Source organism: Taudactylus pleione, unplaced genomic scaffold (assembly GCF_031769625.1).
Source record: "Taudactylus pleione unplaced genomic scaffold, aTauple2 ptg000437l, whole genome shotgun sequence".
Lineage (NCBI taxonomy): Eukaryota > Metazoa > Chordata > Amphibia > Anura > Myobatrachidae > Taudactylus > Taudactylus pleione.
This window is the reverse complement of record NW_028284839.1, coordinates 3,856,181-3,873,621: the sequence shown is the minus strand read 5'-3', so window position 1 is coordinate 3,873,621 and position 17,441 is coordinate 3,856,181. Positions and strand designations below refer to the sequence as shown.

The following is a 17,441-nucleotide window of genomic DNA, read 5'->3' as shown; positions in this document are numbered from 1 at the left end:
GCGCTGTATGCAACAATTGGCCAACAATTGATGTATGACCATTCCCCCTAATAGTGTGTATGTGTGTGTATGTGTTTACATATGTACTTGTGCCTTATAACTTGTATTTTGTATTGGCACTAATAATAATTGTGATCGCAATAAGCACCATTTACATAGACTTAATTTACAGGTGTCTTGTGCAGTACACAAATATTACTAACAAGGAAACGTTAGTACAAGTCTAACGTAGTTGGCTCAACAGCAGGTAAGAAAAGGTCACTGCTGTATAATATCTCTAACAAAACACTCATTTGGCGCTTTTGTGTTTTATTTTGTAGCACATAACTGCTACTATTAGGTTATTTCAAATCCAATACAGTTAATTGACTACATCCTAGTGGTTTCTGGAATACGGAGGTTCAGCAGACCCAGACAATTGATGACATGAGTGCTTCTATTCCAAGAAAGAGAAAAATAACTAAAAAATATTGACTTTTTTAACCACTCTGGCAGCTAAGGGATACGTGAAAGATGAGCCAGGAGCATTCGGCTATTACCACGTAATAAGAATAGTGCATTGTGGGTAAATCTGTGGAATGCCAGCTTGTCATTTCTACTCTCTTTGTACAACCAGGTGCAACAGGTAGAGGTGGGAACGCTGTGTTTTAGCTTCATGGTCCGGTCGGAACATCAGTCAGAGGACACGGCAGAGTCTGTGGACAGTTTTTCTGAGGAGCTTCTTCAGTCCAAGAAAAAAGGAGCATTGGTAAACGGTAATTGTGAAATTCATTGCTTCCATATCAAAATCCATGCAACGTGTTGTTGTCCAGCTGCCAGGGTACTACAATTCCCAGCATGCCCTCAACGGGCTGGTGGAGCATGCCTGTACTCTAAGATCAGCAGCTAGAGAATAATAGGCTACCAAATAGAGCTGACTGATTTATTTATATAGTTTGTGCACACCGCCTTTTACATGTTTCTTTGACAATCATGGAGCAATCTAGCGAACTTGTGGAGTGGGGTGGGCACACCGAATCACCCTGCAATAACCCCGGACAACTTCAGTAGTATCAGGGTGACATTAAGCACAATCGATGTGACGTAAGACTGGCGCCCAATTACACTGTTCATTGCAAATGAAAGCAACCTGTGTGTGTTATAGGACCATGCAATAAGTACAAGATATACACATAAAATGCTGCACATTCCAACATTACAGCGTGTCAGTGCTGATATCACTCTATCAGTGACACTGATACTCTGTATCATGTCATTCACATTATTAGTCTGTGTCCGTGTCACTGTGTGTCAATATCATTCTGCACATGTCAGTGTCATACTGTCAGTGTCACTGTGTATCAGTGTCATTCAGTGTCATCCTGTCTATCAGTGTCGTCCTATCTCTATCAGTGTCACTGTGTATCAATGGCATCCTGTCTCTGTCAGTGTCACTGTGTATCAGTGTCATTCAGTGTCATCCTGTCTATCAGTGTCACTGTGTATCAATGGCATCCTGTCTCTGTCAGTGTCACTATGTATCAGTGTCATCCTGTCACTGTCAGTGTCACTATGTGTCAGTGTCATCCTGTCTCTGCCAGTGTCACTGTGTATCAGTGTCATCCTGTCTCTGCCAGTGTCACTATGTATCAGTGTCATCCTGTCTCTGCCAGTGTCACTATGTGTCAGTGTCATCCTGTCCCTGTCAGTGTCACTGTGTATCAGTGTCATCCTGTCTCTATCAGTGTCACTGTCTATCAGTGTCATCCTGTCTCTGTCAGTGTCACTGTGTGTCAGTGTCATCCTATCTCTATCAGTGTCACTGTGTATCAATGGCATCCTGTCACTGTCAGTGTCACTATGTGTCAGTGTCATCCTGTCTCTGCCAGTGTCACTGTGTATCAGTGTCATCCTGTCTCTGCCAGTGTCACTATGTATCAGTGTCATCCTGTCTCTGCCAGTGTCACTATGTGTCAGTGTCATCCTGTCCCTGTCAGTGTCACTGTCTATCAGTGTCATCCTGTCTCTATCAGTGTCACTGTGTATCAGTGTCATCCTGTCTCTGCCAGTGTCGCTGTGTATCAGTGTCATCCTGTCCCTGTCAGTGTCACTGTCTATCAGTGTCATCCTATCTATCAGTGTCACTGTCTATCAGTGTCATCCTGTCTCTATCAGTGTCACTGTGTATCAGTGTCATTCTGTCTCTGCCAGTGTCGCTGTGTATCAGTGTCATCCTGTCCCTGTCAGTGTCACTATGTATCAGTGTCATCCTGTCTCTGTCGGTGTCACTGTGTATCAGTGTCATCCTGTCTCTGTCGGTGTCACTGTGTATCAGTGTCATCCTGTCTCTGTCAGTGTCACTGTGTATCAGTGTCATCCTGTCTGTCAGTGTCACTGTGTATCAGTGTCATCCTGTCTCTGTCAGTGTCACTGTGTATCAGTGTCATCCTGTCTTTATCAGTTTCACTGTGTGTCAGTGTCATCCTGTCTCTATCAGTGTCGCTGTGTATCAGTGTCATCCTGTCTCTGTCAGTGTCACTGTGTATCAGTGTCATCCTGTCTCTGTCAGTGTCACTGTGTCAGTGTCATCCTGTCTCTGTCACTGTCACTGTGTATCAGTGTCATCCTGTCTCTGTCAGTGTCACTATGTATCAGTGTCATCCTGTCTGTCAGTGTCACTGTGTATCAGTGTCATCCTATCTCTGTCAGTGTCACTGTGTATCAATGTCATCCTGTCTCTGTCAGTGTCACTGTCTATCAGTGTCGTCCTATCTCTATCAGTGTCACTATGTATCAGTGTCATCCTGTCTCTGTCAGTGTCACTGTGTGTCAGTGTCATCCTGTATCTGTGTCACTGTGTATCAGTATCATCTTGTCTCTGTCAGTGACACTGTGTATCAGTGTCATCATCCTATCTCTGTCAGTGTCACTGTGTATCAGTGTCGTCCTATCTCTATCAGTGTCACTGTGTATCAGTGTCATCCTGTCTCTGTGTCACTGTGTATCAGTATCATCTTGTCTCTGTCAGTGACACTGTGTATCAGTGTCATCCTGTCTCTGTCAGTGTCACTGTGTGTCAGTGTCATCCTGTCTCTGTGTCACTGTGTATCAGTATCATCTTGTCTCTGTCAGTGACACTGTGTATCAGTGTCATCCTGTCTCTGTCAGTGTCACTGTGTGTCAGTGTCATCCTGTCTCTGTGTCACTGTGTATCAGTATCATCTTGTCTCTGTCAGTGACACTGTGTATCAGTGTCATCCTGTCTCTATCGGTGTCACTGTGTATCAGTGTCATCCTGTCTCTGTCGGTGTCACTGTGTATCAGTGTCATCCTGTCTCTGTCGGTGTCACTGTGTATCAGTGTCATCCTGTCTCTGTCAGTGTCACTGTGTATCAGTGTCATCCTGCCTGTCAGTGTCACTGTCTATCAGTGTCGTCCTATCTCTATCAGTGTCACTATGTATCAGTGTCATCCTGTCTCTGTCAGTGTCACTGTGTGTCAGTGTCATCCTGTATCTGTGTCACTGTGTATCAGTATCATCTTGTCTCTGTCAGTGACACTGTGTATCAGTGTCATCCTGTCTCTATCAGTGTCACTGTGTATCAGTGTCATCCTATCTCTATCAGTATCACTGTGTATCAGTGTCATCCTATCTCTATCAGTGTCACTGTGTATCAGTGTCATCCTGTCTCTATCAGTGTCACTGTGTATCAGTGTCATCCTGTCTCTATCAGTGTCACTGTGTATCAGTGTCATCCTATCTCTATCAGTATCACTGTGTATCAGTGTCATCCTATCTCTATCAGTGTCACTGTGTATCAGTGTCATCCTGTCTCTGTGTCACTGTGTATCAGTATCTTCTTGTCTCTGTAAGTGACACTGTGTATCAGTGTCATCATCCTGTCTGTGTGTCTCGGTATCAATGCCAGTCTATCATTATAAATGTTATATCGTCCCTGTGTGTTAGTGTGCCTGTGTTAGGCAGGTAGGTAAAATATAGCTTATTTTTGCTCACAGCTGCAAGCACAAAAATAAGAGAGTTGTTGTACTACCCTAACATCATGTGGTCCTGCTTATCATAGCATCCCCCTGGTTTAGGTGCCATGAGCATTACACAGAGACACTCCTGTCTCCAGATGAAGGTGGCTCTGAGGTTAGGGCAGGAGAGTGAAGCTCTGCACAGCAATGGGGGCAGATGGTGAAGTGGGGGCTTCGGGTGGGTTACATAATAGTTATTTGATAATACTGTACATGTTTGCTAACGTGCCAGCTATTTCACGTGCTAACGCTGCTCCCAATGCATATTTACCAGGTAAGAATGATGTCTTGATTTCCCAGCACCTGTGATAGCAAGGCATCTGCCCAACCTTATGGTGACAATAAGTGTCTGGCACTTTGCCTTGTCGCCTAAACTCTTCATTCCCTGATGCTACATCACTGTACAGGTGTTTATGTTGCATCAGTGTACGGGTGTTTATGTTGCATCACTGTATGGGTGTTTATGTTGCATCACTGTATGGGTGTTTATGTTGCATCACTGTATGGGGTGTTTATGTTGCATCACTGTACGGGTGTTTATGTTGCATCACTGTACAGGTGTTTATGTTGCATCACTGTACGGGTGTTTATGTTGCATCACTGTACAGGTGTTTATGTTGCATCACTGTACAGGTGTTTATGTTGCATCACTGTACGGGGTGTTTATGTTGCATCGCTGTATGGGGTGTTTATGTTGCATCACTGTACAGGTGTTTATGTTGCATCACTGTACGGGTGTTTATGTTGCATCACTGTACGGGTGTTTATGTTGCATCACTGTATGGGGTGTTTATGTTGCATCACTGTATGGGGTGTTTATGTTGCATCACTGTATGGGTGTTTATGTTGCATCACTGTATGGGGTGTTTATGTTGCATCACTGTACAGGTGTTTGTGTTGCATCACTATATGGGGTGTTATGTTGCATCACTGTACGGGTGTTTATGTTGCATCACTGTATGGGGTGTTTATGTTGCATCACTGTACGGGTGTTTATGTTGCATCACTGTATGGGATGTTTATGTTGCACTTGCATTAAATGCCTCCCTAGGATTTAGTGTCTGGTGCCATTAGCTAAATCAGATGCAGGTTAGGATGCTCAGAAATGCCGCCTTGCCCTCCTACAGATTTCATGTACATAGGACCTGATTCAGAGCCGCTCACTAGCGCTGTGCGCTTGCAAGCAGGCCGATGGTTTGCGAACGCGAACTACTCAGCCCAGTGAAATGAGTGACAGGAGAGGCCGTTTGTGGGTGGTAACAGGGGCAGGTCACTAATAAGGGGGGGAGTGGAGGTGCGAACGCAGGTGTGCCTGAATGTTTCAACGCCATTTTTAAGGCGTGCATAATTAATAGGCAGCGTAATAGTGAGCGTCACATGCTTGTTTTTTACACTGAAGTCCTCGCAGTGCTTGAGGCAACCACAAGCGCTGCGATCGCTACCGATGGTGCTCGATGTACCAATGTTTTAATACACTTCCTGGACATGACGTGCGCAAGTGGGCGTCTCTACATTCGCTAACGGGTGTCTGCATACACAGAGCCAATGTGGGCGTGCTTATGCCTTGGCGAGCGATCGCTTCCCATGTCGTCACTTTGACAAATTTGCATACGCTGGATGCGAGCAGCTCTGAATGAGGTCCATAGTTCAGAAATTAGATTTGAAATACACAGGTGCATAAAGTCACATAAATTCTATTTGTGATCGTCACAGTTGCCGACAAGAAGGAGAAAAAAAATGTCCTGACCCCCGGAATGGTAATAGGTTACATTTCCTGGCCACAGTCAGGTCATAGCCATCGTGCCTTGTTCTGTGACAAGTCCATACTATTCTGCATTTATAAAACATCAACAATTGACTCTGCACTTATTTACTATATGATTATTATGAGATGGCAGAAAGAAATCAGTCCGAACTCGATCTTAAAAATATACACATTTAATTGTAATATATATTAAACATTATTTCTCCAAATACATTTCCACTTAAAAATTGCAACATTCAATGTAATTACTTGTAACTACCTATATTATCTATTGTCCACTAGGTAGAATCAGAATCTAATTAAATTTAATAACCACTTGTCCCTTTTATAGGTAATATAGATGTAATTATATATGCAGTGGCGTAACTTCATCCTAGGTGCCCGGAGGCAAGATAAATGTTGGTGCCCCCCCCCCAAACTAAAATGTACCACCCCCCAGAACCTATGCCAGTCCCAGCTGCCGCCGCCCCCCTTGTGCAGTTCCTTTTATATAATGCCCCCAGTAGTGGTCCGCCTATGTAGTGCTCCCCAGTAATGGTCCCCCTATGCAGTACATCCAGTAGTGAGCCTCCGGTAGATGCCCCCAGTAGTGAGGCCCCTTGTAGTTGCCTCCAGTAGTGAGCCCCCGGTAGTTGCCCCCAGTAGTGAGGCCCCTTGTAGTTGCCCCCAGTAGTGAGGCCCCTTGTAGTTGCCCCCAGTAGTGAGGCCCCTTGTAGTTGCCCCCAGTAGTGAGGCCCCTTGTAGTTGCCCCCAGTAGTGAGGCCCCTTGTAGTTGCCCCCAGTAGTGAGGCCCCTTGTAGTTGCCCCCAGTAGTGAGGCCCCTGTAGTTGCCGCAGTAGTGAGCCCCTGTAGTTGCCCCCAGTAGTGAGTCCCCTGTAGTTGCCCCCAGTAGTGAGGCCTCTGTAGTTACCCCCAGTAGTGAGGCCCCTGTAGTTGCCCCCAGTAGTGAGCCCCTGTAGTTGCCCCCAGTAGTGAGCCCCTGTAGTTGCCCCCAGTAGTAGGCCCCTGTAGTTGCCCCCAGTAGTAGGCCCCTGTAGTTGCCCACAGTAGTGATGGCCCCCACCGCGCGCGCACACTCAAAAAAAACAAACACTTAACTTTATCCCCGCTCCAGTGCTGCTGCCGTCCATCCCTGGTGTCTGCTCCTCGGCACTATGGGAGTGACGTCATTACGTCACTCCCATAGTGCACTGCGGGACCCGGAAGACGGAGGGAGCGGGCGCCTGGCAAATGGAGGGTGCAGGGGTGCGACCGCACCCCTTGCACCCTCCGTAGTTACACCAATGGAGGCGGAGCGCCGATCAGCGGCGCTCCTTCTCCATGCAGCTCCCGGGGATAATGGAGCCAGGTGCCCCCTTCAGGGCTGACGCCCGGCGGCAAATGACTCCATTGTCTCCGGGAGTTCCGCCACTGTATATATGCACATTTCCTGCCAGCCTTATATGTAAGAAAGAATTACTGATTCACAGAAAAGAGTCACTGGTTATGTTTGGTTATGTCCCCCTCCCGAGGTAGATAATGCCGCAGCTCAACTCTGGGCTGTCACATATGATCGTGGCACTTTTAGCAAATCAATACGTTTTATGTCCCTTTCCCGAGGAGTAATGATACAGTTCCAGTCAGGAGTGTGTTATAGTGCCGCTGTATTTCCTACCTGGACTTGCCGAATACAGCCGGTGTCAAGCCGTCAAGGGCACAAAAATAACAGCCCATATACAGTCCCTCTCCAGAGGTAAGATGTCTCCGATCAGCTCTAAAGCTGGCCACACACTAGACCAACTTTCATCCAGGCAGCCAACTAGTTGATTGGTTGGAATGAAAATCTGGTAACGTATGGGAGTAACTGATGATCAGAAATTTGCTCCTAAATGCCAGAAAACAGATGAAAATGGTCGTCAGACAAGTTTGTTAAATGTTTGATCTAAACAATTTGTTCAAACAACAGTTTTTGTCCATTTTCCGGCGTTTGGGAGCAAATTGCTGATTGTCATTTGCTTTCATCCCTTACCAGATTTTCATTCCAGATTTTCATTCATTGCAACAGTTGGGTACACAGATCTATTGATTGACAAAGAATATAAGCATACATAATAATTAGGAACCTTTTTTTTCTAAATTAAACTTTTTCTAACCTCTATAGAATGTTATCTTTCCATTCCTGTTATAAATGAGGGTGCCCATCTCTGGCTTTATTTGACTTTTCCTATACTTTTCTAACAGTATCCGAAAACTCTGCCCCAAACTTACTATGTGACTTAACATGTACACTGTGCTTTAAGGACCTCATTCAGAGCCGCTCACTATTTGCGGTCGTTCGTTTAAAAAATAGGGGTGGCTATTCAAATGAACCGTTCGCACTTTGTGGTCTGTTCACGCCTCTAAGTCTGAACGAGCGAGCAAAACTTGCGGTCGAAATTTTGAAAAATACGCCCCCTGGCCGCTCGCATCATACGTCATGTCCGCTATTTATTAGATTAATCGAGTACATCGAACAGCGTATGAACGGCTCGCTATTCTTGAGGTTGGTTTTTTCAACCGCTATTTTGTGAGTAGTTCTGAGTAAAAAAAAAACAAGTGACGTGGTCGCTGACGCTGCTGTATTAATTATGCACACCCATAAAACGCCCGTTTTGACCTTTAAGCACGCCTGCGTTCTGATTCCACTCCCCGTTTTCAAACACCTTCCACTGTTACCACCCACATACGCCTCATTCTGTCACTCAAAATAGCAGGCATTCACTATTTTGCGAACAAATGATTTTCGGCCGCACTGACTGGTTCGCGCATGCGTATTACAATCCGTACGCATGCGCAGTTGTGCGAACATCGCTCAGTGCGAACGAGCGGCCGCTTACGAGCGGCTCTGAATCAGGCCCTAAGTTCCTTGTTTAGAGTTAGGAGTAAATCTCGCTAAAAAGGGAAAAATGCAAAACGCATGAACAGAGAGTTGAGAGGGGAGAACCTCCTGGCTAAATTCTGCATTGCAGTGTATTGATAAAGCAAGTTGGGAGTATGTTCCCCTTCTTTCCAAAAAATTATATTTGCACCCCTTCTATCACAGCATGCTGTGTTCAGGTGCTAATTTGCACCCATTAGCTGGAACCGCTCCGAACTGTAAGGGGTTGAACTTTCGCCTATAGGCAGAACACATCTTGCATGTTTTCACTCTGCTCATTCCCTGAGATTGGTGCATTCAAATGCGAAAGTGAAACGCATTCCGACCACATCTATAGTTACGATTGTAGAGGTGTAACTGGGATGTATCAGGGTGGTGAGGGAACATTGGGGGGGGCGGGGGGGTGCAGGGGGTTGTATTGCATGACACGTACATCTCTGCGATATGCACATAGGGCTTGATTCAGAGCCGGACGCTATTTGCGCTCGCTCGTTCAGAAAAAGGGGCCGGCTATTTAAATTTAGAGCTCGCTCTTTGCGGTCTGTTGACGCCTCTATGTCTGAGCGAGCGATCGAAACATGCGGTCGCTATTTTGTAAAGATGCCCCCTGGCCGCTCGCATCACATGTCATCTCCGCTATTTATTAGATTAATCAAGTACATCGAAAGGCGTCAGAACTGCTCGCAGTGCTTGTGGTTGGATTTTCCTACCGCAATCATGCGAACAGTTCAGGCTAAGAAATAACCCAGTGACGTGGTCGATGACGCTGCTTTGTTAATTATGCACACCCTTAAAACGCCCGTTTTGTCCGTTTGGCACGCCTGCGTTCGGATCTCCACTCCCCGTTTTCAAGCACCTTCCCCTCTTACCACCCACAAACGCCTCATTCTGTCACTCAAATTAGCAGGCACTCGCTATTTTGTGAACACACGATTTCCGACCGCACTGACTGGTTGGCGCATGCACTTTACGACCCATACGCATGCGCAGATGTGCGAACATCGCTCGGAGCGAACGAGCGGCCGCTTACGAGCAGCTCTGAATCAGGCCCATATTTCCCAGGGACGGAGTTCAGGAGCAGCATATGCCCAAATTCCATCCAACTATGCAACAGGACTTCAATAAGGCCCTATGCCCGTATGTGGTCATGACAACGAACTGGCAGAAGAAAAGCCTCGGAAAACACGAACGTATATTAATTTGTAGGGAAAAATAAAACCCAACATTAACTATACATCTCAGCCATCAGGTTTTTGTGACATATTAGAAAAAGGACCCAACATCTGTCTCAGCGACCCCCACCCCTTCCCGTCCTATTATACTTATACCCCATTCCCGGTCCTCTTCTGTTTTGTCATTGCGGCTACACGAGGATCCGCAATTAGATCAGCATGCAAACGTAATGTTATATCATTTGCAACAGCGTACGCAGATCGGCCGATGGTACGTACTGCGCATGCGTATGCAGTGCGCGTGCGCAGGTCAGCATTGCGTTCGTGCTGCGGTCACATATGCAGATACAAAGCCATCGCAGAATGAGTGACGGGACGTCAGCGTTTGCGGTTGGTGACGGGGGAGTGGGCAGAGAAACGCAGGTGTGCCTGTCTGTTTGAACGCTGTCTCCTGGGCGTGCATAAATTAGCCACTGCGACGGCATTCTCAGCTTGTGTACTCACGGCGTGCGACGAGATTTGCAATTTCTGAGACAGGTCAGACCTGCTGTAATTCTGCACAAGGCTCCGATATGTTTTCATCAGGCTCCAATTTTCTGTATAAAGATTCCATGAACTCAGGGCCTGATTCAGACCCGCTCGCGAGCGCTGAGCGCTCGCAAGTGGGTTGATGGTGCCCTAGTGCGCATGCGCGAGACCCGCATAGCGACGGCCAAGCCGTCGCTATGGGTCTCGCACCAAAGGGGGCGTGCTGTCGGTGAGTGACAGCACGCCCCCTTTGGTGGGCGTGCGGGGGGCGTTGCCGCCCAGACGGAGGCGTTCCCATGGGAACGCCTACCATCTGGGGCCGGCCCCACTGACCTCACAAGTGAAGTCAGTGGGAGTGCTCTCGGCTCTGATAAAGCCAAAAGCACTCCAGGGCTTGCGGCAGCGAGACCCTACCGCAGGGTCTCGTCGCAAGCCCGATGGTCACGATGGTCTTTACCATCGCGACCATCTTTTTGGCCGCTCGCATAAGCTGTGGGTGGTCACCCACAGCTATGCGAGCAGGCAGGAGGCCGCTCCAATTTTAGGTAGGAGGGCCCTGATTCAGAGCGAGCGCTTTTGTCAGAGTGTCCGGCTCTGAATCAGGCCCTCAGTTCAATGAACTCGCCACCACACGCCAGGGGGACGAGTTGTCTGTGCAATGACGTGTAAACGCCGGTAATGGCAACGGTAGTCACCCCCCTGGCGGCCCTATCTCAACCAAGATTGGTGGATTTTTGTATGAAGCTGTATGGGGCTGCGAACACAAATCTGTGACTCCAACGGAACCATACTAACCGCACTTACTGAGGGGGGCGAGAACATCGCGGCTAATAGGGTTGAGCCCTATATATATATATTCTGACACTGCAGCAGCAAATCTAATGGGGCACATCCACTAGACCACAGGTTCTCAAACTCGGTCCTCAGGACCCCAAACAGTGCATGTTTTGCAGGTCTCCTCACATAATTACTAGTGAAATAATTAGCTGCACCTGTGGATCTTTTAAAATGTGTCAGTGAGTAATGAATACACCTGTGCACCTGCTGGGTGACCTGCAAAAAGTGACCTGTGTGGGGTCCTGAGGACCGAGTTTGAGAACCACTACTCTAGACGATCTACTCCCTGTCCAATCTCTAAACGATTTTCCCTTGATTTTTTCCCTTGAAATTTTATCTTTCAGTCTGAACGATTTGCAAACGATTTACAAACTATCTTTAATAGATCAAGTGAAATTGACCAGCATGTTCAGTCGACTGACGAGACGATCAAACGACCAGCGGGAGAGCGCATCGTTGATCGTTAACGACCAAACACTGCACGATTTATAAACAATTTTTGAACGATAACGACGTAGTTATCGTTCAATGGCCTGCTAAAATCGTGTAGTGGATGCCCCCCTTAAGAGTCTCATTAGACAGTAGGCTTCCCTGGGGGACTCTGGATACTTCACATCAGAAATGATGTAATACTTTTAATATGTTGAATGGTGTCGGAGATTTTATGTTAAAAAGATTTAAAGATTTCTTCTGCACATTTTTATTAGTAACGTTTTCATTAGAAGAAATGTGGCCCTTTTAAACCTTCACGTTGGGGCCCAGCTATAACCCCGTGCTGTTCGCACATTGCTGTGTTTTTCATATGTCTCATCCCAGACCAGAAGTTACAGGGAGAGTTTAGAAGTTTGATCCAACATTACTGAACAGATGGCGCTCCTTCCTCTTAGACTGACCCGCGCTTCTCTTGGGCATTTGTTTAATTGATATGTCACGTCGGCTGTTGTATAGACAATTTATAGCGCTCTTGGCTTTGGATAAACTTGTGAAAGTCAAAAGTTACCGCACTTCTTAGAAGTGTCTTTAATTACTTATTTTTTTTACAGTTTTATATTATTATTTTTTTTAATTGTTTTTTTTAATCATGTCATCGGTGCCATCGGTACGTTTTCAGTATATCGTCTTTAATAAAATTGACACCTAGAGCTCTATGTACTAAGCCTTGTAGAGAGATAAAGTGGAACAGAGATAAAGTACCAACCAATCAGCTCCTAACTGTCATTTTTAAAAGCCTGTAACATGTCAGGAGCTGACTGGTTGGTACTTTATCTCTGCCCACTTTATCTCTCTCCGAGGCTTAGTACATTGACCCCCTAGTTTGCATAGTAATGATACTCTGTAATACTATTGCTGATAGGCATTTATGCTCAAACCTGACCCTTTTTTTTTTCTTAGAACAGATTGTTTCCAATTTCAAGGTTTCAGCATGTAATTGTTTTCTGCACAGCTGTAAGTTAATGTTCAGCCACTAGGAGGCAGTGTATCACTGCAAATAGATTCAAGAACGTGCGTGTTATTGTTCCTAGGTTGGTTCTGATAGATACAGATGATAGATGTAGATAATGTAGACACTTTAGCAATTTGCAGATATTTGGAAATAACACTGAATGCCTTACATGAAACATTACTGCATGTGGCATGCAAAAGAGTACAGCTCTATAATGACATTTCAAAGTACTAGAAATCTTAAGTCACATACATTAGTTCTCTTGTGTAGCACTGCCAAGGTGAGCTGCATACGTATTATTGTACAGTATGCTAGTATTTTTGACCCGTCATTCGCCGGATTGTTAGGTGGTGTGGCCAGCGCTGCAGGGTTCCCCTCTCTCCCAAAGCCACAAACTTGTCCCATTCGTCCGTTGCAGCAGAGGGAGCCATGTGCCTCCGCTCTCACTGCGCATGACGGAAGCAGGACAGTCTATCTGCGGTTATTATATAGATATTAACCCTTCTCATTCTGTTCTGACCAAGGGCCTGATTCACTATCGATCGCAGCTGCAAATGCAATAGCGATTACGCAGGCAGTTCAACTGCGATAGTATGCTAATCCATTGTGATCGCAATGCCGTCGCAGCATAACATAAGGATGCCCACTTTACCTTACACACATCCGTAATGTTTAGCAAGACTGCAAAACCATCGGTACAATCAAGTACCATCGCAGCCTCACGCACACTTGCACAAGCTCTGACCCTACTCAGACATTGCTAACATCCACGCATGCTATCAGGCCTCAGGCTGCATAGGGCATCGCAGTGGCTAATTTATGCACGCCCCTGCAACGCCGTTCAAACGCACTAGCACGCCTGCGTTTTGTTGACCACCCCCCGTCACCACCCACAAACGGCACTTCCTGTCAGTCACTCTGCAATGGGTCTGCGTAGTCACTGCAATCACAGGCCCTGATTCAGACCCGCTCGCAGCCGCTGGCCGCTCGCTGGGTCTGTGGGCGTTTTTTAATTTTTTATTTTTTTTCTCCGGCCGCTCGCAAAGCTGTGGGAGACCACCCACAGCTTAAGCGAGCGGCCAGGAGACCATCGTGATAATCGCGACCATCAGCCTTGCGACGAGACCCTGCGGTAAGGTCTAGGCTGCTTCAAGGCCGAGTGGACTCCCTGCTCTAATAGAGCAGGAAGTCCACTACTGACATCACTAGTGATGTCAGTTAGACCTCCCAACAAACAGCAGGCGTTCCTAAGGGAACGCTTGCGTTTGTTCAGCCACCCCCCCTACCCGCCCACAAAACGGGGCGAGCTGTCACTCACCATCGACAGCCACCCGTCTTGTTGCGAGCCCCGTAGCGACTGAACTTCAGTCGCTCAGTGGGGGTCGCGCACACTGGACACGGCGCATGCGCAGTCCAGAAACATCGGGCCGCTTGCGAGCGCACAGCGCTCGCGAGCGGCTCTAAATGAGCTCCATAGACGCAGTCACAGTGGCCACCTTGCGCACTGCGATGCATGCGCAGAATGCATCATTCGGCCGATTGCGTGCGTAATCACAGTTGCGAACGGTAATGAATCGGGCTCCAAATTGTCGGTGATGTTGTATAAATGGGCGTGGCTTATATAAGCTAAATGATTGGATCAGGCCAGCATAACTCTGAGATACTCATAAAATAGAACAGAATCCCCTTCCCCGTGGGTTATGTTTGAAAGATTTTGGATGACCCCTTCTACATTACTCCTAACCCCCCACTGTAGCAGGTAGGTGAATCCCCTAGGACACCCCCCTCTCCTACATGTGCTAGCTCAGTACTTTTCCTGCGCTTGGAAAATGAGCACACAGCGAGCTGATATTAGCTCTTATGAAGTGTCATGGGCAGTCGCCAGCATTGAGACCAGCAGTGAAAGATGACAGCGAGTAATTGCTCCTATATGCTATATGTGGGGGCTGTGGTAGTTAGAGCAGTTAATACGTTAATCAGACAGTTTAGATTGCTAATCCCATCCACTGCTTCTGCTTGCTCTGTGCCAGTGCTTTACACCAGTGACATGAAGGGAACTCATGGGGAAGGACAGAACCCTGGGGGAGATGTATTAAGCTCTGGAAAGTAATAAATTGGAAAGCGATAAACTGCCAGCCACTCGGCTCCTAACTGTCACTTTACAGGCAGTGTTTGAAAAATGACAGGAGCTGATTGGTTGGTACTTTATCACTGTCCAATTTTTCCACTTTCCAGAGCTTAATACATCTGTCCCCCTTGTTCTGGGTATAAGTTATGTACTGATGGACTGATTCAGACCCGCTCGCGAGCGGGTCGATGGCCAGGCAGTGCACACGCGCGGCGTACGCGAGCCCCGTAGCGAGTGAATTTTCACTCGCTGTGGGACTCACTACAAGACAGGGCGACTGTCGATTGTGATTGACAGCTCGCCCCGTTTTGCAGGCGTGCAGGGGGGGTGGCTGGACAAACGGAGGCGTTCCTAAAGGAATGCCTGCCATTTGTGGGCGGCCCTACTGATATCACCAGTGATGTCAGTAGTGAACTTCCTGCTCTATTAGAGCAGGAAGTTCACTGGGGCTTGCGGTGGACGAGACCCTACCACAAGGGTCTCGTCGCAAGCCCAATGGTCGCGATAATCGCGACCATCGCCAGGCCGCCTGCACACACTGTTGGTAGTCACCCACAGCTGTTCGAGCGGCCTGGAGGCCGGTCAAAAAAAAAAGTCCCTCCCTGATTCAGAGCGAGCTCTCGCATATAGCGAGCGCCTCTGAATCAGGGCCAGTGTTTGCTTCCTAGGGAAACTAGGCAGAGGACATTTATCTTGTACAGATTTTATTTAACAAAATAGTACATGCCATGGAAGAGAGACTGTTCCTCTTACTTTTAGATCGGTATAAACCGTATCATTTACTTTTGAAAATAAGCATCTCACATTAGGAAATCCTGAAAACAAGATAATTTGGAAGCTTCGCAACCTAAGTGAACTTAGGTAGATTTTCCAGCGGTTTATCTGTATCTATACTTATAATAGAGTTGTAATGGTTGTGTCTGTACATAGAATTGTTTTGGGAGAAATGTAATCCTTGGGACTATGGAGACAAAAAAAAATTCCAGAATTTTTGTTTATGTCTCTGTTCATTGTGGCATCACGCAAAAACTGCAGGATGAATTTGGATTGTGTTTTCAATATTGTATAGCTTAGTCATCTACAAAGAAACTGGGGTATGTATTATCTCAATGTGACATCAGGGAGAGGAGCAATAAAGGAAAAACCAGTCGCTATACACTCGGTGCGTGCAGTGTGCAGGCTCCTCAAGCCAAAAATGACTAGATGTATATAAATATAATGTTTTTTGGGGGACAAATATACTTTTAGGGACTGTTTATGAATTATGGAGACAATTTTTTTTTGAATCGGAATTTACACAGCCTCCTTAAATCCAAAATGACTATATGTATATAAATATATATATACTATGTATACATATATTGCACACCTTGAACACAAACAGTTATATGTATACATATAGAAATACATATATATATATATATATATATATATATCAAGATCTATTTCGGAGTAAAATCCTACTATATATTAAGCACTAATCAGGCAGCTTATCTTGACACATGAAGTTGCAGTATACATGTCAATCCAGTAGGTGGCGCTCCAAGACATATACTACATATCAAACATACATCACAATATTAGATGCCACTACTGTCTTTGTAACATTTGTTCCATTGAGCAATAACAGACATCTGCGCGAGAGCAAACGCTAGTCATAAAATATTTAAAGTACGAGGCTTTTTATATATATATGCATCCGGATCTAGTTCCCGATGTGTGCTCCAGTAGAAAGTAAACTCAACTCAAAGTGGTTTGGAGAGGGTATTAAAGATGTATGAATACTACAGGCTTAAGTGCCACTTAGGGACAGAGCTAGTTAATTTGCCACTTTGAAAAATAATACCAAAGTAACACTATACTCTAAACGGTACATTTCCATATAGGATACTTGTAGGTAAAATAGCATTGCTCAAGAGATCTAAGGATCAACTGTCACACTGCTCCTGCACTGACAGTTACTAATTTCCTCCAAGCACATTTTCATAGGCCAAGCTCTCCCCAGGCAATGCCGGATATCCCAGCTAGTCCTTAAGCTGCATACACACACAACGATTGAGCTAATGAACGATTTTAGTAAACGATTTTCTACCTTGAAAAAAATGAACTAAAATCGTTTACTAAAGTTGTTCATTTACTATGTTCATTTAAATGTATTGAACGATTTTTAAGAACTACAAACGATTTTTACATATTAACTTAATGAAAATCGTTGAGTTGACAAGTCTGACTGAACTACAAACTACAAACGTGAACGCGCTATGAACAATAATCGTTCATCGTTTGACTCAGAAAGTGAACGATTTTTTCAAACGACTATCGTTAAACGATATCGTTTAACGATAATCGATAAAAAAATCGTTGTGTGTGTATGCACCTTTAGTCTCTGTTAAAAAGCAAAAAACTATGTATTACCTCCCGATGAAACAGGTCAACAGTTGAGACTACTTGTTGTTGAGCTGCTGTGACATTAATGACCGTACCCTTTTGAATGAATCTCCCAGTCAGCAGAGCAAGTATACCAGCCTGACATCTCAGGTAGAGAAACACGGCCAACTAACTGTTGTATTTCAAAGGTTGTGTATTACTGAGCCGAACAGTATAAATGAAAGAACTGTAATGTTTATACTTAAATAATTGAGTCTTTCATACCG

General features: G+C 45.8%; 1 protein-coding gene across 2 annotated transcripts in view; it reads left to right on the top strand.

The window, feature by feature from the left end:
* NPHP4 (nephrocystin 4) overlaps positions 1–17,441 on the top strand; it is a 376,954-nt gene that overhangs the window by 184,257 nt on the left and 175,256 nt on the right. For both annotated transcript variants that reach the window (XM_088447716.1, XM_088447715.1), the window contains exon 11: positions 617–755. In XM_088447716.1, the coding sequence (XP_088303842.1) occupies positions 617–755 (139 nt within the window). The remainder of the gene's footprint in view (positions 1–616; positions 756–17,441) is intronic.